Source organism: Ambystoma mexicanum, chromosome 3q (genome assembly GCF_040938575.1).
Source record: "Ambystoma mexicanum isolate Mex_15411 chromosome 3q, UKY_AmexF1_1, whole genome shotgun sequence".
In the NCBI taxonomy this organism is placed as follows: Eukaryota; Metazoa; Chordata; class Amphibia; order Caudata; family Ambystomatidae; genus Ambystoma; species Ambystoma mexicanum.
Window position 1 is genome coordinate 761,235,994 of NC_090926.1, and position 24,288 is coordinate 761,260,281.

The 24,288-nt window shown below is 48.5% G+C and overlaps 1 protein-coding gene across 5 annotated transcripts in view; it reads right to left on the bottom strand.

Annotated features, from left to right (window-relative positions):
- ITGB4 (integrin subunit beta 4) overlaps nucleotides 1–24,288 on the bottom strand; it is a 436,088-nt gene that overhangs the window by 217,274 nt on the left and 194,526 nt on the right. For all 5 annotated transcript variants that reach the window (XM_069654756.1, XM_069654757.1, XM_069654755.1 and 2 more), the window contains exon 2: nucleotides 20,575–20,663. In XM_069654756.1, coding sequence (XP_069510857.1) covers nucleotides 20,575–20,653 — 79 coding nt within the window. In that variant the 5' untranslated portion in view covers nucleotides 20,654–20,663. The remainder of the gene's footprint in view (nucleotides 1–20,574; nucleotides 20,664–24,288) is intronic.

Genomic DNA, 24,288 nt, shown 5'->3' on the forward strand with positions numbered 1-24,288 from the left:
GCCTCCTGGGAATTGCGCCCCCTCCGCCGAACTCCGCCCCCACCCCAGCCCTTGTTTTTCCATTTCCAGCACTGCTTATTGCGCTATATCATGCTAGAGCGTGAACTGAGCTTAGATTTGCAGTCGGCTGACCTGGCGTAGCCCATGGATACCCCACAGGTAGTCTAGCTGCACTCAGCTTTGCATGGAGTGACGATATAATGCTGGGACAACCTACCGCCACTCACTAGCAACTGACCTAGACACCAGGGCGCACTACACCTAGCTACCATGCACATCACAACCACTGCATTACCATCTTGACGAGTCATGGGAAGGGAGAGTCTACTATAGTCTGATGATTCTTCTACCATCTGCGGAGTACAAATGTGACACGTGTTTACCATTCATGATACCATGCACGCTGGGCCAGATAGATGGAAGGCAGAGGTGGTAGGAACGCACATTGTGAACAAGGATGCAGCGCTGACGGCCACCAGGCCCTCTTGCTGATTTCCAGACATGTACAAGTCTTGTAAGGAGACAGCTGCAGTATGTTGGTGTCTGTGAGACTTGTAAGGAGACAGCTGCAGGATGTTGGTGTCTGTGAGACTTGTGAGAAGACAGCTACAGGATGTCGGTGTCTGTGAGACTTGTGAGGAGATAGCTGCAGGATGTTGGTGTCTGTGAGACTTGTGAGGAGATAGCTGCAGGATGTTGGTGTCTGTGAGACTACAGGATGTTGGTGTCTGTGAGACTTGTAAGGAGACAGCTGCAGGATGTTGGTGTCTGTGAGACTACAGGATGTTGGTGTCTGTGAGACTTGTAAGGAGATAGCTGCAGGATGTTGGTGTCTGTGACGCATGTAAGGAGATAGCTGCAGGATGTCGGTGTCTGTGAGACTTGTGAGGAGATAGCTGCAGGATGTTGGTGTCTGTGAGACTTGTGAGGAGATAGCTGCAGGATGTTGGTGTCTGTGAGACTGCAGGATGTTGGTGTCTGTGAGACTTGTAAGGAGACAGCTTCAGGATATTGGTGTCTGTGAGGCGTATGAGGAGATAGCTGCAGGATGTTGGTGTCTGTGACGCTTGTAAGGAGATAGCTGCAGGATGTCGGTGTCTGTGAGACTTGTAAGGAGATAGCTGCAGGATGTCGGTGTCTGTGAGACTTGTGAGGAGATAGCTGCAGGATGTTGGTGTCTGTGAGACTGCAGGATGTTGGTGTCTGTGAGACTTGTAAGTAGACAGCTTCAGGATATTGGTGTCTGTGAGGCGTATGAGGAGATAGCTGCAGGATGTTGGTGTCTGTGACTCTTGTAAGGAGATAGCTGCAGGATGTCGGTGTCTGTGAGACTTGTAAGGAGATAGCTGCAGGATGTCGGTGTCTGTGAGACTTGTGAGGAGATAGCTGCAGGATGTTGGTGTCTGTGAGACTTGTGAGGAGATAGCTGCAGGATGTTGGTGTCTGTGAGACTTGTAAGGAGACAGCTTCAGGATATTGGTGTCTGTGAGGCGTATGAGGAGATAGCTGCAGGATGTTGGTGTCTGTGACGCTTGTAAGGAGATAGCTGCAGGATGTCGGTGTCTGTGAGACTTGTAAGGAGACAGCTGCAGGATGTTGGTGTCTGTGAGACTGCAGGATGTTGGTGTCTGTGAGACTTGTAAGGAGACAGCTTCAGGATATTGGTGTCTGTGAGGCGTATGAGGAGATAGCTGCAGGATGTTGGTGTCTGTGACGCTTGTAAGGAGATAGCTGCAGGATGTTGGTGTCTGTGAGACTTGTAAGGAGACAGCTGCAGGATGTTGGTGTCTGTGAGGCTTGTAAGGAGATAGCTGTAGGATGTTGGTGTCTGTGAGGCTTGTAAGGAGATAGATGCAGGATGTTGGTGTCTGTAAGGCTTGTAAGGAGATAGATGCAGGATGTTGGTGTCTGTGAGGCTTGTAAGGTGATAGATGCAGGATGTTGGTGTCTGTGAGGCTTGTAAGGAGATAGCTGCAGGATTTTGGTGTCTGTGAGGCTTGTATGGAGATAGCTGTAGGATGTTGGTGTGTGTGAGGCTTGTGAGGAGATAGCTACAGGATGTTGGCGGCTGTGAGACTTATAAGGAGATAGCTACAGGATGTTGGTGTCTGTGAGACTTGTAAGGAGATAGCTTCAGGATGTTCGTATCTGTGAGACTTGTAAGGAGACAGCTGCAGGATGTTAGTGTCTGTGAGGCTTGAAAGGAGACAGCTGCAGGATGTTGGTGTCTGTGAGACTTGTGAGGAGATAGCTGCAGTATGTTGGTGTCTGTGAGGCTTCTGAGGAGATAGCTACAGGATGTTGGTGTCTGTGAGACTTGTAAGGAGATAGCTGCAGGATGTTGGTGTCTGTGCGACTTGTAAGGAGGCAGCGGCAGGATGTTGGTGTCTGTGAGGCTTGTAAGGAGATAGCTGCAGGATGTTGGTGTCTGTGAGGCTTGAAAGGAGACAGCCGCAGGATGTTGGTGTCTGTGAGACTTGTGAGGAGATAGCTGCAGGATATTGGTGTCTGTGAGGCTTCTGAGGAGATAGCTACAGGATGTTGGTGTCTGTGAGACTTGTAAGGAGATAGCTGCAGGATGTTGGTGTCTGTGCGACTTGTAAGGAGGCAGCGGCAGGATGTTGGTGTCTGTGAGGCTTGTAAGGAGATAGCTGCAGGATGTTGGTGTCTGTGAGGCATTTAAGGAGATAGCTGCAGGATGTTGGTGTCTGTGAGGCGTGTGATGAGACTGCTGCAGGATGTTGGTGTATGTGAGACTTGAGGAGATAGCTGCTGGATGTTGGTGTATGTGAGACCTGTGAGCTGTGAGCATGGTATGACGGTGTTACATCGGCAGGCTTTTTTTTCACTGAGTTTTCTGACGAAATTATTCGGGCTGAGAAAAACTCATCTAGAAATATGGAGGGGGGGAGGTAAGGGGATGTAAGGGGTCGGGGTGTGTGGGGAATAGTGACTAGATAATAGGGAAGATGGGACTTTGGAGGGACCCACCCAAATAAAATAAATGAGATTTAACGGCCAAAAAAGTTAGGCAAAAAACTCAGCGAAAGAAAACCTGCCAATCTAAGAACATAGAACCGTGAGCATGCCTGAAGCACTAACATCATGCATGTGCAAAGTAAAAGGAAGGACAAGGGGTCCTGCCCTAGCCTTGCAACGTGTTCTCCTAGGATGGGCGATACTCAACCAATCGCCTTGAAGAGGTTTGGAACCTGGCCAGATGTTTCTTGGTGCCTGCAGTGGGGGTGGGGGGAAGGAGGGGTGCTGTGACAATCTTGGAGCTTTGTACAGGTACCCTGAGCCAGGGGAAGTCTTGGGGCTTCAGCGGAGCAGCAGAGTTTGGCCACATTGGATCTGGAAACTGACTTAGTTAATTTAATCAATGAGAACCGTACAGTGGTGGACCGAAAGACCTAGGATACAGAGGCCAGTTCAGAGTGGGGGAGGGGAGAGGGGAGTCCAAGTAAAGAAGACTGGCCTGGATAGGATATCCTGGATCATGTGTAGACAGGGGCAATGACATGAGTTTTCAGTTATTTCCAGAATGTTCAGTTTGATGGTACCCTACGCTACAATAAATGCTTGATGTGTTGGCGTGTCCTTATAAGCCGTGTGTATTTCTAGGCGTGCCCCTGTGGGAGCTTTCAGGGGTGCACATGTAGCCTTCTCTGCACTATAGTATGTGAAGGCAGCTGGAGAAGAGAAACAGCCACCAGCGCTGTTCAGGGGTGCACATGTAGCCTTCTCTGCACTATAGTATGTGAAGGCAGCTGGAGAAGAGAAACAGCCACCAGCGCGGTGGGCAAGCGCACCTCCGCCTCGCTTGTTGTTTTGGCATTTTGGGGTGGATATGATATCATATGATAGAATCGTGGTTGGCTCTAAGTGTGGAAACGGCCTGTGCTAGGCTCTGTTGTTGTCCGAGACGATAAAGTTATTCTTGTGTTGCAAGATCACAGGAGCTGTTGGGGTTTAGCCAGCACCCCAAGTTGTTAAGTAGAAGGATATGATATGATATTATGATATGATATGGTATTTATAACGCGCCTATACACAAGTTTTTCAAGGCGCGATGAGACGAGGGAGGGGAAACAGAGGGAAGACAGAGACAGCGATCCTACTAGACCAGGAGATATTGAGATTGCGCAAGTGTAGGAACAAGGAGAATTACACTGCGGCTTGCACTGCCTATCCGCCAGAGTCCGCCAATACCTGTCCCGAGATCAAAGAGGGCACCCAATGCCATCAAGGTTGCCATCAGCTCAACGTGGGTAAGAGAAGGCGTGCACAGGTCACAGAGTCGGCCACCATTCTGCTGATCGCCATTGGCTGAGCATTGGGAAATGCAGCTACTTGTGAGGGGAGCTGGAGGGACTGTATAATGCATGCCCCACCAGCCGAATCTGTACATCATGCCACAGCCGCCACCGATTCCACTCTTACCACTGTCCATACCTAACCCTACTCCGGGGTTGCCTTCACCAATAGCCGGGCATTGGGAAATGTCAGGCAGACCATTGCTATCATACTGTAGCCCCACCACAGCCTGATGCCTCAATAGCCGCCATTTCCACCTGGAGGCTTGAAAAACAGCAGAGTGTGAGCAAGACGGCAATATAAGGAATACAAGGAGGAACACTCCGGCCTGGTGGAGTGGGGTTTACAACAGATCTGGGTTTCCACCAGTGGGTTCATGCTGGGCTCTGGAGATAAGAGGGGTGTGTGCTTTACTCCAGCAAGAGGCTTCATGAGTTGGGGCTGCGCGTGACAGCCATGTCCTTCCTTTCAGATGCTCTTTGTCATCTATCCAGGCATGGGACAAGAGAGAAAGGAAGGGGTGTACCAGCTTGCCGTTCAACGCCCTTCCTGAACCTTTCAACCTGGATCCTGCAAAATGGTTTCTCAATAAAGCCTTGGCCCACTGAATTCGTTTTTTGCTATGTCATAAACTTCCTTTATTACCAATCCATCTACTCAATTGTAGCCGCACTCCAAATGCCCCACTTGAATCTTGCATAGATAAAATGGGGACCGATAGGGGTTGGAGACACCATTTGTGCCATGGCAAGTGGGGTTCAGTAGCCTGAGATGTTCCTGGTACCACCGCGGACGCTTAGGATATGCTAATTCGCAGCGCCAGAGATCTGCCCCAGATACAATTCCAGAGTGGAGGACCTCCTCACCGTGTGTGTGGTGAGGACTTTACGCAAGGGGGGGCGTGAGCAAGAGGAGATGGGGAAAAGTGTTTAGAATGGACGGGGTTGGGACCTCTGTCCTGAGGGAAGTCCCGCGAATCATTCCCCGATGCTGCCAGGGACCTCTCTGCTTAGGCACTAGTCCAGGTCCGAAGGCCTCCTATGAAGACTCACCTTGCAGCCCCAACCCTCGGCATCCTGCCAGACTCTCTCACTGTTACTGATGCTGGAGTTTCTTCTCCGTGGGATTTGCTTTCCCCGTTGCTCTCTTCCAAACAGTAGCGCTCCCTTAAACTTTCATGGAATCGCCATTCTGGAACTGTTATTTGGTTTTTGGAACAGCCGTCCCCACCCTTCCTCACCCGCTTGGAAACGTTTCCTTCGTTTCATGGAAATGTTGCCCCCTTAAGGAACTGTTGTTCCCTGATGGAACTGTTGTCCCTCCAGGGAGTAGCCATCCTTCCTCTGGAGCTGTTGCAATCCGGCCTGCTGTCCTCTTTCCCAGTGTATGTGTGCAGCTCCTCTCTTGAGCCTGTCCACTCTTCCCATCCTGAGCCTGAGTGCTTACTCCTGAGTCTGATCCCAGTCCTGAGCCGGTGTGATTTCCCCTCCTGTGTGTGCTATCTCCTGCCAGTGCACTGTCACCCTATTGTGTGCCTGCGTACCCTCTCCCACGCGAGCCTGTGCTCTAGCTCCTCTTACTGCCCTTCATTCTGCTGCTTTTAGGCCTGTTGCCCATCGTACCCATCAGGGCTGGCCAATTGTAAAATGGTGATGTGCCCTTCAATTCTGTGGGTAGTGCTTTCTGGGACTAGAGACCTGATGTCTACAAAGCAATTGATTAAAGCCTCTCCAAATCCCTAAGCGGGGTTCCTCGTGTGTGTGTGCACCACGGGAGGGCCGAGGGGCGGTGGAGGGGTGCTAATGCATTACTCTGAGTGCAGGACTGATGTGAGTGTATTGTTATTCTTACCGGTGTGGAGAGTGGCGTTCGGTTCTGCCCGGGGAGTAGGGTAGACCAGTGAGCCGGACAGGTCATAGACTAGTGCGGAAGGATCCTAGTGCCTGCAGAATGGGGCAGAAGTTGGAAGACGGTAGGTGAGGCTGGATCTTTTTAGAAGCCTCTGTTGAGGAGCCCAAGCTGTTCTGGTTGTAGGATAGGCTGCTGCCGATGCGAACGCGCAGTGATACTGTGTGCTCTACGAGGATGTACTCTAGGGTTGTGGTGCTGAGCCAGGTCTGATGCAGGCGTGTGAGGAGCCACCACCGAGGAAAGAAAACTCAGTTTTTGTTGAGTTCAGCTTTCGGTAAATGGGGAACATCTAAACTTGAATGGAATTGAGGTAAGAACTCACCTCCTGGATGTTGTGAGCAGGGGATGCTCAGAGGGGCACCCAATCCCTTAGGGAGCGATAGAGGTACAGCCAGCATAGTGGGCTGCCGCTATGGCCACCAAAGCCATGTTCTAAAATGCCCTACCACCACAAGCGAAGCCTCTTCTTGGGCTTGGTGGCAGGGAAAGGTTCTCCCACACTTGCACACCAAAAGAAGGGATTAGAGGTACAGGATAGGGTATTGTAGGGAGTGTAGGCTGTTACTAATGAATTTAGTTTTATTAAGTGACACATTGGCAGAGTTAGAGGGTAGCTGGCCGCTGGGAGGACTTACTTCGGGCCATGGGGGCCGGGGTGGTGTGACGGCAGCTGTCATCCATAAGGACTATTGAACTCCTCAACAACTGCAGAGTGGCCTGGCCTGCGCGCCATGCAAGGTATGGGAGTGAACAGATGATTCCGGGTAGTAACAACTGGAGGCAGGTTTTTACCCAGAAGAACTTCACCCGGAAGTGGAACCTCACATGGATGTAAATGTCCGGCAAGGCAAATGCCACGGAAGTAATTTAGACCGGAAGTGTCACTTGTCCCTGGATTTGGATGCCCGGCAAAGGCAAAGGACACCTGGAAGTAATAGTTTGGAGGCTGCTTCATGGGGAAACCAGGCTGTGCTGGGATCACCTGTACATTGACTGTTAGAATAAACTGTGGACAAAATGCAAAATAAAGTACACATGTTACAAAACTTTACATAGTGGGGTAGAAAGTCTTAAAGCTCAGAGTGTATTAAACTGTTGTTTGGCTAAGAAAGCTACCTGCTGCCAAAGAGAATCCGAAAGCCCAGAACAGTTATTGCCCTAAAACTGCTACATGCTGGGAAGGAGAGTCTGAAAGCCCAGAACAGTTATTGCCCTAAAACTGCTACATGCTGGGAAGGAGAGTCTGAAAGCCCAGAACAGTTATTGCCCTAAAACTGCTACATGCTGGGAAGGAGAGTCTGAAAGCCCAGAACAGTTATTGCCCTAAAACTGCTACATGCTGGGAAGGAGAGTCTGAAAGCCCAGAACAGTTATTGCCCTAAAACTGCTACATGCTGGGAAGGAGAGTCTGAAAGCCCAGAACAGTTATTGTCCTAAAACTGCTACATGCTGGGAAGGAGAGTCTGAAAGCCCAGAACAGTTATTGCCCTAAAACTGCTACATGCTGGGAAGGAGAGTCTGAAAGCCCAGAACAGTTATTGCCCTAAAACTGCTACATGCTGGGAAGGAGAGTCTGAAAGCCCAGAACAGTTATTGCCCTAAAACTGCTACATGCCAGAGTCTTAAAGACGAGTACTGTCATTTGTATGCCCACTCTGCCAGCTAGGAAAGAGAGTCCTAAAGCCAAGAGCATGTATTTGTCTACAATTGCTGCATTCTGGGAAAGAGTTTAGGACCCCAGATCTGTCGTTCTAACAACGCTGCATTCTGCAAAGGAAAACCCAGAACTCTTGCTTTTTGCATATTGGACAAGAGAGTCTTAAACTTCAAATTATATTGAAGTGTTGTTCATGGACCATAATGTATTCTGGGAAAGCGAGTCGAAACTCCCAGAATAAACGCAATAGTCTGGAGTGTGCATCGCTCACCAACCTATGGGGGGGGGGTGCTGCAGTGCCTGTGGTGCAGGGGTGGGGAGGGCAACCCATGTCCTGGGGGAGTGTCCAGCCTCCACAAGCTTCTTTCGCAAAGAAATGTTCTGGTTGCACCGCAGCATTCCCAGGAATGTTTCTTTTTGATGGAGGCTCTCTGGCTCCTCTGCGCATGTCAGGAACGAGTAAGCAGGGAGAGCCCCTGCTTCTTGGTTCCTGTCGTTGTGGCGGAGCTCAGGGAGCCGGATGCCTGCCTTGGAGAGGAGTCCCTCACTGCCAGCAGCAGCGGGTAAGAAAAAAAGTACTTTCTTTAAGTGTATGTGCCTGCGTGGATGCAAGCAAGGGTATTTTCCTGTGTATGATGGATGTTTGTATGTATGTATGCGTGCATGTAAGGGTGAATTACGCAATGGGTGTGATTGAGTGAGTGTATGCTGTATGGAGGTTGTATGGGTGTGTTTGACTGAACGAGTGTTTGGTGTATGGTTGCTTGTGTGAATGGAGTAAATGCGAGACTGAGGGCCTCATTACAAGTTTGGCGGTACAAACGGGGCTCCTTTACCGGGTTTCCTGAATGGGGAATTACCGGGCGATTCCGAGTTCGGAGGGCCCGGTAATTCCTCCCTCAGGGAACCCAGGCCCGGACCTTCCCCATTCCCATTTGAGCCCTAGTAGGGCTCAATGGGAGAGGGAGCCAACAAAGGGCCGATTACGACCAGGCCGTTGTTAGCTCCTTGGGCCCCTCGTGGGACCCGGTAATGACGCCTGGTTTTTCCAGGCGTACTTACCGGGTCCCGCGAGGGGACCTTGTAATCGTGTGGAATGGTGTTAACGGGTCCGCATCCATTAGGGGAACCCGTTAACCCAATTCCGCACAGGTCGTAATGAGGCGCTGAATGTTGTGTGAATGGGTGTCTGTGTGTGGTGTGTGTGTAGTGCTGCAAATGGACAAGGAGGAGATTAGGTGGGAGAGGCGGAATGTCAGTGGTGTGGGTGGGACTGAGGGGCGAAGCTAGGTGGCGAATAATGTGGGTGACCTGTATATAGGATTTGGGCTGCTTTGCATAAAAACAAAATGCATTTTGGGAACATAAGAATGACCACCAACAGGGGCGTTGCTAGGGGGGGGCTAAGGGGGCTATAGACCCTGATCTTTTGGTTGTAGCCCCGGATACAATCTCAGGAGCTACAGCCAAAAGACTAGCTAGCCCCCAACCCCAACCGTTCCGACATCAGCTTAGCCCCGGGTCTTTTCCAGACCTAGCAACTCCCCTGACCACCAATGTATCAAACATGTCTTTGATAGTAATTAAAATGTGCATTCCTTCTGAGCATTCAATGCACACTTGGTATGATGCTCATTTCATCTGTCAGAATAATCATCATCACAGTAAAATGTGTACAAAGCATAAAACGGATATACAGCTTTGTACTGTTTCAATGTTGAGTTTGGGCTGTCCTGGTGAGCAAAGGACTGCTTTCAAATGCTGATAATGTGATATCGATGCACACATTGAGACTCCAAATGCACAGCGTTCTGGAGACTCGCGGCAGTCAGGGGCATAGAGCTTCCTCAACTTGCTGGAGTTTGGGCCTCGTGTCTACATGGAATGGCACTCCGGCAAGACAATTTTGCTGAAGCGAAGCTCCGTCTTGTTCCGGCTCAATACATTCCCTGCGTGTGAATTAGTTTTTTGCTGGGACAGCCGTTGAGGAGCTGGTTTTAGCGGGTCGGGGGTGAGGCACAGGATTTGTCAGCAGGGAGGGGAGGGGTTGATGGGTTTTTGCCTTTTTGGGCATTCATATATGATAAAGCAAGCTTCAAGCATGATTACTTATTACCTGGCTAGACTGGCATTTGGGTGCAGGCAGTCAAGCCATTTCTTACTGTGGCATGACATTTTAGAATGACATCCATCCATGATTAAGAAAGCATGATATGGTATAACATAAGAAGTCTTATTACGTGGGTAGACTGGCATTTCTATGCAGACAGTTTCTAACTTTGGCATGGCATTTTGAATGGTGAAGCCAACAGGGGTATGTCTTCCATGGGGATAATGGCCTATATTGGCTGAGCCTGGACTTATTATATCATCATTACTGGCATCATGCGCAAAGCAAAAATTAGTATGTTTTTATATGGGAATACTGTAATATACGTAGGTGCTGCCAAAGTGGACATGTATGGGCACATCTTGAAAAAAAGGGTTACCTGGTGTATCTCTATGTTCCTCCAGGTGAGTATATATAGCAAGTAGAAATGGACCAATAGGGCAAGAGTGACAGGAATATGTTTATTTCACATTACTTTTTCATAAAACAAATTTTATTTTCTGGTTTTCACATAATATTTGCATATTTTATAACGTAAAAAGGCTCATCAAATATTAATCCATCATTGACAATTCATTTGTATCTTATCTATACCAGTTTTATGTAAAGTAATTCTCATTACACAATGAGTGTTGTTTTTGTTTCCCAATAGTGTAACAAAACAGATGTGACTTCCAAAATATGGCACTCTTATATTTCAGAGATGTGAGTACCTGTTTCCAGTTTACAGGAACTTGAAGTATGTCGACACGTGTTTCCCTTGTGTTTCAAAATGGGTGGGAAACTCCTCGCCTGGATTGTTCTAGCCAACCTTCATCAGGACGGAGTACAGCATTAAATATATGATGTCTTAAACATGGATAGGGTGAGCCTGGTAGCCTCCACCGAATTCCTGGGGAGAGTTGTTCAAATGGGTTTAATCCCTGGTTGTTGTGTCACTTTGTAAGGGCTGCGTGTCCTCTACTAATGGTCTAGGATGTGGATTCGTCTAGCCATATGGTTTATAATCCAATCAGTGCATGTGAGCCTGGTTTGGAGGTATTTATATAACTCTGGCTGCTGTGTATTTACCAAACATATCTTTTTTGGTTCATTCGCAGACCTCTGGCACGTAAATCTCTGTGGGTAATTGTCCCAGCACTGAAATATGTCTGGTGCAGGGTTCCAGCTATTCACTGATGGTCTGGTGAAGCTTCAACTGAACTGCGAGCAGGAAGCGAGATCCGGTGGATTCAAGGACGCAGATTATATACGGCTCACCAGACCATCAGTGAATAGCTGGAACTCTGCACTAGACATATTTCAATGCTGGGACAAATGAGCCTTAGCCTTAGGCCTTGAGCCTTAGGAGTTAGTGCTTCCATGGTGGAGGATAGGGGGATGTCATCACCATACGATAGTGCTTTGAGCAAAAGGAGCCAGCAGAAGACAATGCACAGAGCTCTGAGAGAGCAATCTGCAGATCCTAAGGGGTAAATATGTAGGGCTAATGGTGTGCTGCTCACATACCCAGAGAGCGATGTACGGAGCACTTAGAGAGCAATCTGCAGATCCTAAGGGGGGTAAATATGTAGGGCTAATGGTGAGCTATGTATAGACCCAGAAAACAATCGGCGGAGCACTGAGAGGGCAAGCTGCAGGTACTAAGGAGTAACTATGTAGAGCTAATGGTGAGCTGCTCACAGACCCAGAGATTAATGTACAGAGCGCTGGGAGAGATATATGCAGATGCTAAGGAGTAAATATGTAGAGCTAATATTACAGACCCAGAGATCAATGTTCAGAGCTCTGAGAGAGCAAGCTGCAGATCCTAAGGGGTAAATATGTAGAGCTAATGGCGAGCTATGTACAGGCACAGAGAACAATGCACGGGGCTCTCAGAGAGCAATCTGCAGATCCTAAGGAGGCAAATATGTAGGGCTAATGCTGAGCTATGTACAGACCCAGAGGATAATCCACAGAGCTCTAAGAGAGCAATATGGAGATCCAAATGGGTAAAAATGTAGAGCTCATGGTGAGCTATGTACAGACCCAGAGGACAATCCACGGAGCTCTGAGAGAGCAATCTGCAGATCCTAAGGGGGGTAAATATGTAGGGCTAATGGTGAGCTATGTGCAGACCCAGAGGATAACCCACAGAGCTCTAAGAGAGCAATCTGGAGATCCTAATGGGTAAAAATTTAGAGCTAATGGCGAGCTATGTACAGACCCAGAGATCAATGCACAGAGCTCTGAGAGAGCAATCTGCAGATCCTAAGGGGTAAATATGTAGAGCTAATGGCGAGCTATGTACAGGCACAGAGAACAATGCACGGGGCTCTCAGAGAGCAATCTGCAGATCCTAAGGAGGCAAATATGTAGGGCTAATGGTGAGCTATGTACAGACCCAGAGGATAATCCACAGAGCTCTAAGAGAGCAATCCGCAGATCCTAAGGGGGGTAAATATGTAGGGCTAATGGTGAGCTATGTGCAGACCCAGAGGATAACCCACAGAGCTCTAAGAGAGCAATCTGGAGATCCTAATGGGTAAAAATTTAGAGCTATTGGCGAGCTATGTACAGACCCAGAGATCAATGCACAGAGCTCTGAGAGAGCAATCTGCAGGTACTAAGGGGTAAATATGTAGAGCTAATGTGGAGATTCTCACAGACCCAGAGAGCAATGCACAGGGCTCTGAGGGAGCAATCTGCAGATCCTAAGGAGGCAAATATGTAGAGCTAATGGTGAGCTGCTCACAGACCCAGAGAGCAATGCACAGAGCTCTATGAGAGCAATCTGGAGATCCTAATGGGTGAACATTTAGAGCGAATGGCGAGCTATGTACAGACCCAGATATCAATGCACAGAGCTCTGAGAGAGCAATCTGCAGGTACTAAGGGGTAAATATGTAGAGCTAATGTTGAGAATCTCACAGACCCAGAGAGCAATGCACAGGGCTCCGAGGGAGCAATCTGCAGATCCTAAGGAGGCAAATATGTAGAGCTAATGGTGAGCTGCTCACAGACCCAGAGAACAATGCACAGAGCTCTATGAGAGCAATCTGCAGATCCTAAGTGGTAAATATGTAGAGCTAACGGTGAGCTGCTCACAAACCCAGAGGACAATGCACAGGGCTCTGAGAGAGCAATCTGCAGATCCTAAGGGGTAAATATGTAGAGCTAATGGCGAGCTATGTACAGACACAGAGGGCAATGCACAGAGCTCTGAGAGAGCAATCTGCAGATCCAATGGGGGGAAAACAGTAGGGCTAATGGTGAACTGCATACAGACCCAAAGACACATGCACAGGAGGAATGGTGAGCTGTATAGAGACCCAGAGAACAATGTACAGAGGGAATGGTGAGCTGTGCACAGACCCAGGGTACAATGTACAGAGGGAATGGTGAGCTGTGTACAGACCCAGAGATACATTTACAGGAGGACCTGTGAGCTGTATAGAGACCCAGAGAAAAATGTACAAAGAGAATGGTGAGCTGTGTACATACCCAGAGAACAATGTTCAGAGGGATTGGTGAGCTGTGTACAGACCCAGAGAACAATGTACAGAGGGAATGGTGAGCTGTGTACAGACCCAGAGATAAATGTACAGGAGGAATGGTGAGCTGTATAGAGACCCAGAGAACAATGTAAAGAGGGAATGGGGAGCTGCGTACAGACCCAGAGAAAAATGTACAGAGGGAATGGTGAGCTGTGTACAGACCCAGAGAACGATGTACAGGGGAAATGGTGAGCTGTGTACAGACCCAGAGATAAATGTACAGGAGGAATGGTGAGCTGTATAGAGACCCAGAGAACAATGTACAGAGGGAATGGTGAGCTGCGTACAGACCCAGAGAACAATGTACAGAGGGAATGGTGAGCTGTGTACAGACCCAGAGAACAATGCACAGAGCTCTGAGAGAGCAATCTGCAGATCCTAAGGGGTAAATATGTAGGGCTAATGGTGTGCTGCTCACATACCCAGAGAGCGATGTACGGAGCACTTAGAGAGCAATCTGCAGATCCTAAGGGGGGTAAATATGTAGGGCTAATGGTGAGCTATGTATAGACCCAGAAAACAATCGGCGGAGCACTGAGAGGGCAAGCTGCAGGTACTAAGGAGTAACTATGTAGAGCTAATGGTGAGCTGCTCACAGACCCAGAGATTAATGTACAGAGCGCTGGGAGAGATATATGCAGATGCTAAGGAGTAAATATGTAGAGCTAATATTACAGACCCAGAGATCAATGTTCAGAGCTCTGAGAGAGCAAGCTGCAGATCCTAAGGGGTAAATATGTAGAGCTAATGGCGAGCTATGTACAGGCACAGAGAACAATGCACGGGGCTCTCAGAGAGCAATCTGCAGATCCTAAGGAGGCAAATATGTAGGGCTAATGCTGAGCTATGTACAGACCCAGAGGATAATCCACAGAGCTCTAAGAGAGCAATATGGAGATCCAAATGGGTAAAAATGTAGAGCTCATGGTGAGCTATGTACAGACCCAGAGGACAATCCACGGAGCTCTGAGAGAGCAATCTGCAGATCCTAAGGGGGGTAAATATGTAGGGCTAATGGTGAGCTATGTGCAGACCCAGAGGATAACCCACAGAGCTCTAAGAGAGCAATCTGGAGATCCTAATGGGTAAAAATTTAGAGCTAATGGCGAGCTATGTACAGACCCAGAGATCAATGCACAGAGCTCTGAGAGAGCAATCTGCAGATCCTAAGGGGTAAATATGTAGAGCTAATGGCGAGCTATGTACAGGCACAGAGAACAATGCACGGGGCTCTCAGAGAGCAATCTGCAGATCCTAAGGAGGCAAATATGTAGGGCTAATGGGGAGCTATGTACAGACCCAGAGGATAATCCACAGAGCTCTAAGAGAGCAATCCGCAGATCCTAAGGGGGGTAAATATGTAGGGCTAATGGTGAGCTATGTGCAGACCCAGAGGATAACCCACAGAGCTCTAAGAGAGCAATCTGGAGATCCTAATGGGTAAAAATTTAGAGCTATTGGCGAGCTATGTACAGACCCAGAGATCAATGCACAGAGCTCTGAGAGAGCAATCTGCAGGTACTAAGGGGTAAATATGTAGAGCTAATGTGGAGATTCTCACAGACCCAGAGAGCAATGCACAGGGCTCTGAGGGAGCAATCTGCAGATCCTAAGGAGGCAAATATGTAGAGCTAATGGTGAGCTGCTCACAGACCCAGAGAGCAATGCACAGAGCTCTATGAGAGCAATCTGGAGATCCTAATGGGTGAACATTTAGAGCGAATGGCGAGCTATGTACAGACCCAGATATCAATGCACAGAGCTCTGAGAGAGCAATCTGCAGGTACTAAGGGGTAAATATGTAGAGCTAATGTTGAGAATCTCACAGACCCAGAGAGCAATGCACAGGGCTCCGAGGGAGCAATCTGCAGATCCTAAGGAGGCAAATATGTAGAGCTAATGGTGAGCTGCTCACAGACCCAGAGAACAATGCACAGAGCTCTATGAGAGCAATCTGCAGATCCTAAGTGGTAAATATGTAGAGCTAACGGTGAGCTGCTCACAAACCCAGAGGACAATGCACAGGGCTCTGAGAGAGCAATCTGCAGATCCTAAGGGGTAAATATGTAGAGCTAATGGCGAGCTATGTACAGACACAGAGGGCAATGCACAGAGCTCTGAGAGAGCAATCTGCAGATCCAATGGGGGGAAAACAGTAGGGCTAATGGTGAACTGCATACAGACCCAGAGACACATGCACAGGAGGAATGGTGAGCTGTATAGAGACCCAGAGAACAATGTACAGAGGGAATGGTGAGCTGTGCACAGACCCAGGGTACAATGTACAGAGGGAATGGTGAGCTGTGTACAGACCCAGAGATACATTTACAGGAGGACCTGTGAGCTGTATAGAGACCCAGAGAAAAATGTACAAAGAGAATGGTGAGCTGTGTACATACCCAGAGAACAATGTTCAGAGGGATTGGTGAGCTGTGTACAGACCCAGAGAACAATGTACAGAGGGAATGGTGAGCTGTGTACAGACCCAGAGATAAATGTACAGGAGGAATGGTGAGCTGTATAGAGACCCAGAGAACAATGTACAGAGGGAATGGGGAGCTGCGTACAGACCCAGAGAAAAATGTACAGAGGGAATGGTGAGCTGTGTACAGACCCAGAGAACAATGTACAGGGGAAATGGTGAGCTGTGTACAGACCCAGAGATAAATGTACAGGAGGAATGGTGAGCTGTATAGAGACCCAGAGAACAATGTACAGAGGGAATGGTGAGCTGCGTACAGACCCAGAGAACAATGTACAGAGGGAATGGTGAGCTGTGTACAGACCCAGAGAACAATGCACAGAGCTCTGAGAGAGCAATCTGCATGTCCTAATGAGGCAAATATGTAGAGCTAATGGTGAGCTGCTCGCAGACCCAGAGAGCAATGCACAGAGCTCTATGAGAGCAATCTGCAGGTACTAAGGGGTAAATATGTAGAGCTAATGTTGAGATTCTCACAGACCCAGAGAGCAATGCACAGGGCTCTGAGGGAGCAATCTGCAGATCCTAAGGAGGCAAATATGTAGAGCTAATGGTGAGCTGCTCACAGACCCAGAGAACAATGCACAGGGCTCTGAGAGATCAATCTGCAGATCCTAAGTGGTAAATATGTAGAGCTAATGGCGAGCTATGTACAGATACAGAGTGCAATGCACAGAGCTCTGAGAGAGCAATCTGCAGATCCTAAGGGGTAAATATGCAGAGCTAATGGCGAGCTATGTACAGACCCAGAGAGAAATGCACAGAGCTCTGAGAGAGCAATCTGCAGATCCAAGGGGGGGAAAACAGTAGGGCTAATGGTGAACTGCATACAGACCCAGAGACACATGTACAGGAGGAATGGTGAGCTGTATAGAGACCCAGAGAACAATGTACAGAGGGAATGGTGAGCTGTGCACAGACCCAGGGTACAATGTACAGAGGGAATGGTGAGCTGTGTACAGACCCAGAGATACATTTAAAGGAGGACCTGTGAGCTGTATAGAGACCCAGAGAACAATGTACAAAGAGAATGGTGAGCTGTGTACATACCCAGAGAACAATGTTCAGAGGGATTGGTGAGCTGTGTACAGACCCAGAGAACAATGTACAGAGGGAATGGTGAGCTGTGTACAGACCCAGAGATAAATGTACAGGAGGAATGGTGAGCTGCGTACAGACCCAGAGAACAATGTACAGAGGGAATGGTGAGCTGTGTACAGACCCAGAGAACAATGTACAGAAGGAATGGTGAGCTGCGTACAGACCCAGAGATCAATGTACAGAGGGAATGGTGAGCTGCGTACAGACCCAGAGAACAATGTACAGAGGGAATGGTGAGCTGTGTACAGACCCAGAGAACAATGTACAGAGGGAATGGTGAGCTGCGTACAGACCCAGAGAACAATGTACAGAGGGAACAGTGAGCTATGTACAGACTCATAGAACAATGTACAGAGGGAATGGTGAGCTGTGTACAGACCCAGAGATAAATGTACAGGAGGAATGGTGAGCTGTATAGAGAACCGGAGAACAATGTACAGAGGGAATGGTGAGCTGTGTAAAGATCCAAGGAACAATGTACAGAGGGAATGGTGAGCTGTGTAAAGATCCAAGGAACAATGTACAGAGGGAATGGTGAGCTGTGTACAGACCCAGAGAACAATGTACAGAGGGAATAGTGAACTGTGTACAGACCCAGAGAACAATATACAGAGGCAATGGTGAGCTGTGTACAGACCCAGAGAACAATGTACAGAGGGAATAGTGAGCTGTGTAAAGATCCAAGGAACAATGTACAGAAGGAATGGTGAGCTGTGTAAAGATCCAAGGAACAATGTACAGAGGTAATGGTGAGCTGTGTACAGACCCAGAGAACAATGTACAGAGGGAATTGTGAGCTGTGTACAGACCCAGAGAACAATGTACAGAGGGAATGGTGAGCTGTGTACGGATCCAGATAACAATGTACAGAGGGAATGGTGAGCTGTGTACAGACCCAGAGAACAATATACAGAGGGAATGGTGAGCTGTGTACAGACCCAGAGAACAATGTACAGAGGGAATGGTGAGCTGTGTAAAGATCCAAGGAACAATGCACAGAGGGAATGGTGAGCTTCGTACAGACCCAGAGAAACAGAGGAACTGGGGACAAATGCACCGCGCTAACAGTCAGAAGCAACAACAAAGAACAGTGTACAGAAAGCCAACAGGGAGCATTGCAAACGGCCAACAGAGAGCAATGGCCAGGTCTCTCACTGGGAAGCTAGGGGGACACATCCCAATTCCCCAGGGCAATGAGCTAGGAAGTGCCGGCGCTCACACTAGAGCACTGGGACGCCCCCATAGAGAGCGCCATTTATTGTGTGTTAGCCATGGTGGATTTGGGTTAGGGATTAGAGTGTAGCAAGGCCAGTGTTATGGATCTTGGAAGGGCGACACCCTGTTTGTGCTGCCGCCAGCTCACATGGGAGAGGAGCGATGGCCTGCTTGCACTCACTCTGAAAAGGTATTTTCCAGGGCTGCAAATGTCAGCGGCCATGCATGTGTGGGAACCCTTGCGATTATGTCAGTAGTGTTCAAGCTGTTACAAGGTGGCTGTTCGTTACCTGCGCCTGAACATGCATGATGCGGTATCAGTACTGGGCTGAATGTGTTCCGTGAAAGGGGACAGTTGGGAACATGTTCAGTGCTCAGACACTGATCAGTAAGAAGCGCTTCCAGGTCACGGCACGGATTCCTGGGTCAGCTGAGCTATGTGCCTCTTTGCTCGTGCTGGTGGGAGTTCCAGGATGAACACATGCCCTTTTGCCAGTTAGGGACAGCTCGAATGCTTGCTTGGTTGGAAGCCGCCAGTGAACAGGATCTGACTCCCACAGAGACATTTACAGTTAAGGGCTCTGACTGGCAACATTACAGTGACCCTGTGGTCTAATGTTTGACGTTCACATTGCAGTGTTGGTCTGCTTCACGTTAGCTGTCCTATTGTTTCGCTGAGCAGGAAGAGCCTTACAGACGCCCCTGGTCTTAACATCTTGAGCAAGGCTTTTCAGCTAAAGTACCTAGATGACTCTGGCCCAGGCTTTAGATTTGCCGATTTGTTTCTGTGTGTCAGAAACTCGCCACAGCCAACCAAAGCAATACGCAGTGGCCACTGAGATCAATGTATGGAGGCAATAGCGGGCTATTAACAGCGAGCAATACACACCGCCAACAGCGTGTAGACCTGAAAGCCAGAAAAGTTCAGAGATAGCAGAGAGCACTATATGGAGCCAACGGAGAGCCAAACGTGTACAGAGAGGCAGTCATAAATTGACAGACACAGTAGCAAGAAGCCAATAGAGATCAGGTGCAAAGCCAACAACAGGCAAGTACCCAGAGCCAACAGTGAGCAACACGCACACCCAACAGCGAACGGTACACAGACCAACGTAACAGGACCAATAAAGAACCATGTCCCCAGCCAACCGTGAGCAACATGCACAGTCAACAGTGAACAGTACAGAGACACAGACCAACGTAACAGCACCAAGAAAGAACCATGTCCACAGCCATCCGTGAGCAACATGCACAGCCAACAGTGAACGGTACAGAGACACAGACCAACGGAACAGCACCAAGACAGAACCATGTCCACAGCCAACTGTGAGCAACATGCACAGCCAACAGTGAACAGTACAGAGACACAGACCAGCGTAACAGTGCCAAGAAAGAACCATGTCCAGAGCCAACCGTGAGCCACGTGCACAGCCAACAGTGAACAGTACAGAGACGCAGACCAACGTAACAGCACCAAGAAAGAATCATGTCCAGAGCCAACCGGGAGCAACATGCACAGTGAACAGTGAACAGTACAGAGACACAGACCAACGTAACAGCACCAAGAAAGAACCATGTCCAGAGCCAACCGTGAGCAACACGAACAGCCAACAGTGATCAGTACAGAGACACAGACCAACGTAACAGCACCAAGAAAGAACCATGTCCACAGCCAACCAGGAGCAACATGCACAGTGAACAGTGAACAGTACAGAGACACAGACCAACGTAACAGCACCAAGAAGGAACCATGTGCACAGCCAACCGTGAGCAACACGCACAGCCAATAGTGAACAGTACAGAGACACAGACCAACGTAACAGCACCAAGAGAGAACCATGTCCACATCCAACAGTGAGCAACACGAACAGCCAACAGTGACCAGTACAGAGACACAGACCAACGTAACAGCACCAAGAAAGAACCATGTCCACAGCCAACCATGTGAAGCGTTGTCTGAGCCAACCATGAGTATCAGACCCAACCATAAGTGTGCAAAACAAACAGCCAGCAGCGGCAATGCGCAGAGGCAGCAAAGCTCAATGCTCACAGCGAATGGACAGCAGTGCACAGAGTCAACAGCGAGCATTGCGTAGAGCGCACAAAGAGCACTATACAGAGCCACCAATGCAGAGAGCCACAACCTGGCAAATCTCTCTTTTTCCAAACCAGTCCTTCCCAGCACTAGAGGATTATGCCATGAGCATGAAAGGTATGTCGCGAAGGACAGCGTAGTACTTACGTATATATGCCTGGCAGGTCCCATATAGCAACATCATCAAGGACAGGATGCCCAGTCTCTGACAGCCCAGACGGTCCATGCTCCTCCACCTAGAAAAAGGACCCAGAGTGAAAATCCAGCACTATGTTGCGACATGCCTGGTGCTGCATGAAACACACGAATAACAAGTAAATCACTGTTCTGGCGCTGTATTGATGCTCATGAACTGTACTCAGCACACAGAAAGTGAGCCATTGTTCCATCCTGGGGCCGCGCGGCCCAGAGGAGCCACACCGCAAGCGCAGCGGGGGCAGGCAAGGTCAGTCAGTAGACTACAGTGGCTCTTAAGCTCACACAGCCAGCGCTAACATCAATCGAGTACCAATGCTACTCCGAGCATGAAAGAAGAAATGCAGGGGGTCTGCAGGAATGTTAGCCAGAGCCCCTGTGAGCCATGCAGGTTCTAAGATGGGTGACTTGGAGGAGGGGAGAGGAAAGTATGGGAGAGATGGAAAGTTTGTTTTTAGCGGAGAGGGTTATCAAGCATTTGTCTTCATTGCAAAGCCAGGGAAGCAGGGTATTCATTTACACCCGTGCAAGGAGTACTGGTACTTAGGGTGTGAGGGGAACCCATTAGGCTCTGGCGCTCCTACCACTAGACCCATGTACACGCCTGGCACCTGTCCAGCAGATACTGGAAGGGCGCAACGCCCCTCTATGCCAACCTAAGGACTGGGCAACCCGTCCTGTCTATTTCTGGCATGGAATTACAAGGGAAGCGGGTTCTGTGGCACTACTTAGAAAGCCGAGTATATGTCGAAGTTCATATCAACGCAAGATGAAGCATGTTGATCACTTCACAAAAAGTAAGAACCGTGTCAATAAATCCAGCGTACAACATTTATTTCACTCATGCAAATATTATTCATTGATCAGATAGGATCCGCATTTCACTCATAATTCCCAAGAAAACCATATATAAATGTGTATATTGTTTAACAAGGTCCATGTACTAACACAACATCGCACCTCCTACACGCATCCTCCGTGCCCATCTTTGTACTATTTAACATGTCGACTAATAAAACACAGCCCAAGCTCAGGCTACATGCTCCTAATGGACGCTATGAATCTTGGCTCAGTTGTAGCCAGCCCATAGCAAACATGTAGGAATGAGCACATGTTTTTGCTACGAGGAGACACAAAGCTCCTGCAGCACCGTCTTCAGGACTCTGAAAGAATTCAATTGCATGGTCCACCTACTTAATGAGCAATTTCTGGGTTCCTGTGGATGCAAGTAAAATACTTTAAAAATAGCTAATGGTACATTACGGAAAATTAAAGGGTTCCATTTAATGCTTCTAGATGTGATCCTGGTGAAGACGCCACTACAAATGTGAGCTCTCATTTAAGTATTATCCATTGGCTGCAGGTCTGCAAACTTGTGCTCGCCAGATATTTTGGACTACACGTTCCATCATACCTAGCCATCATGGTCAACAGTGAGGGATCCTGGGTGTCCTAGTCAAAACACCAGAAGAGCCACATGTTGCAGACCCCTGAGTTAGACCATCGCAATGAGTCGAATTTTCGAGGCGCTTGATCCGGAAGCTCCTATGTGCATTGGCATGCAGATAAGCTAAGCCTTACATGCAAAGAACCTATGTTTTGTCAATGTTCCTAGTACCTGCTTCATACATGAACATTGTGTGCCTGATTATTATGGTTCTTGCCACCTGGTACTGTTATAAAATGTATTCATGGGCAAAGCTATTGGTCACCCTTTACTCTGGCCAGCACGGTTCAACCGCCTGCCCCTGGGAAACTCGTCAAAGGGCTCTGTGTGCTCTTCACCAATTGCCACCTGCTCATTCCATCATCATCTTGGATTCCTGAACCTGCATCTTGCTGTATTGATTATGAAGTGTATGATGTGAGATAACTTTTGCTCATAATCGAACTTCTGATTACGTGTGAACATTCATTTTTGGTCCTGAGGCAATTAAATGGATTTCTTATGTTGGAAAAATTGACAAGATTTGTACTACTTTGCGTGGTGGACAACACACATTATTTCTCGCTGTTCAAGACTCGGAGAACGCCCCTACCCCGATCCAACCCTACTCAACAAACCGAAGGCTCCGAAGCGACCGAAAGGCGACAAGCAGGTTGGGAAAAATCCCATATAAAATACATAGCCATTGAATAGGTTTTAGTGAGTACCTGGCATGCAGCAGGGTGATATGGGTGAATGACACTGATGGGGGAGCCTTTTCAGGGCTCCCGTAAATTAAACACAGTTAGTCAAACAAACAAGGTGCAAATGGGGCAAGATATGGGCAGCCAGCGCGGGGGGGGGGGAACGCACCAGTGAAGAGAGCCTGTCACTAGCACTCATGCTTCCCATGAATGGCTACATGGGGAGCCAAACCCCCAAAGTTAGCTATTCACAATAAAGGCAAACTGGGGTGAAGGAGCAGCCTTAAAGAACCCCCATTACAAGATCCAATGAGGCTGCGCCTCTGGCTCTTCAGTGGAAGCCAAAATACAGTGTCTTAAGCTGTGGGTAATAGCCCGTTTCCTCGCAGGTCAGTTTGTTCGTAGCCCATTTACTCGGTTCTATGTTTATTCATCCCCGGTTTATTTTTCGCAGAGTTTTTTGCCTAAATTGTTTCACTGAAAAACTAATTGAATTTCTTTTCATTCATTTGGGGGGGTTACCCCCCTAACCCATCCTTGCCTTTTATTTATTCTCTATCCTCCCACCACCCCTACCGCTTATATGCCTTACCCACCCCCCATATGTTTTTATGTTTAATCAGTTGACATTTTTCTGCAAAAAACTTGGCGAAAAAAGGAACGGGCGATGAATGAACATTGTACCATTTGCTCATAGGTATTTTAGCACATTTTACTGTAAAATATAAACGGGGTTGAGTTTAGGTATTTTAAAAGGTGGGGTGTGTGAAGGGGACTACAGTGGGTTAACCCCCACGTTTTTTGCAGTAAAATGTGGTAATAAAAAATTCGAGCAAATGGGCCTCACAGAAATGGCTGCGAGGAAATCACATAGATCCATGCTGTGGCCACCATGTGAGTTACCCGCCACATTAACCATCAGTAAATGGTTTCCCGAAACAACATGATCCCTGCAGGGTGAAATGACCCTGAACTCTGGCGATTGGCACGTGCATGTGGGGAGTCATGTAGGTTTGTGGCTTGCCTGTCAAAGGGATTTCACCCCAAGCGCAGGTACTTCTGATGGAGGATTGGGGTCCCGGCTTCCAAAAATGCTATTGGTGATACTATTTCCCAATTTCCTGCTCAATACATTTGCACACCAGTCTGATTGCTCTGTTACATTTCAAGAATCACTGGGCCACATTACACGGACGGCGGTGAACCATGGCGCTATTAGCGCCACGGTTCATGTCGGTAAAATACCGGCACCGCCTTGGTGGAAAGGTGAATTACCGCCATATTCCAAGGTTGGCGGGGCGGTAATTCCCCCTTCCACCATTGCCCTTCCCCATTCTCATTTTTGCCCCATAGGGCTCTATGGGAATGGGGAAGGCGCTAATTACGGTACCGCAAATTGCGGTGCCGTAATTAGCTCCGAGGTCCCTTTGCGGGTTGGATTTTTAACGCCTGCAAAAAGCAGGAGTTAAATTCCCCAACCCGCAAAGGGACCTCGTAGTAAGGCGGTAAGGATTTACCGGTACCGGTAAAATACTG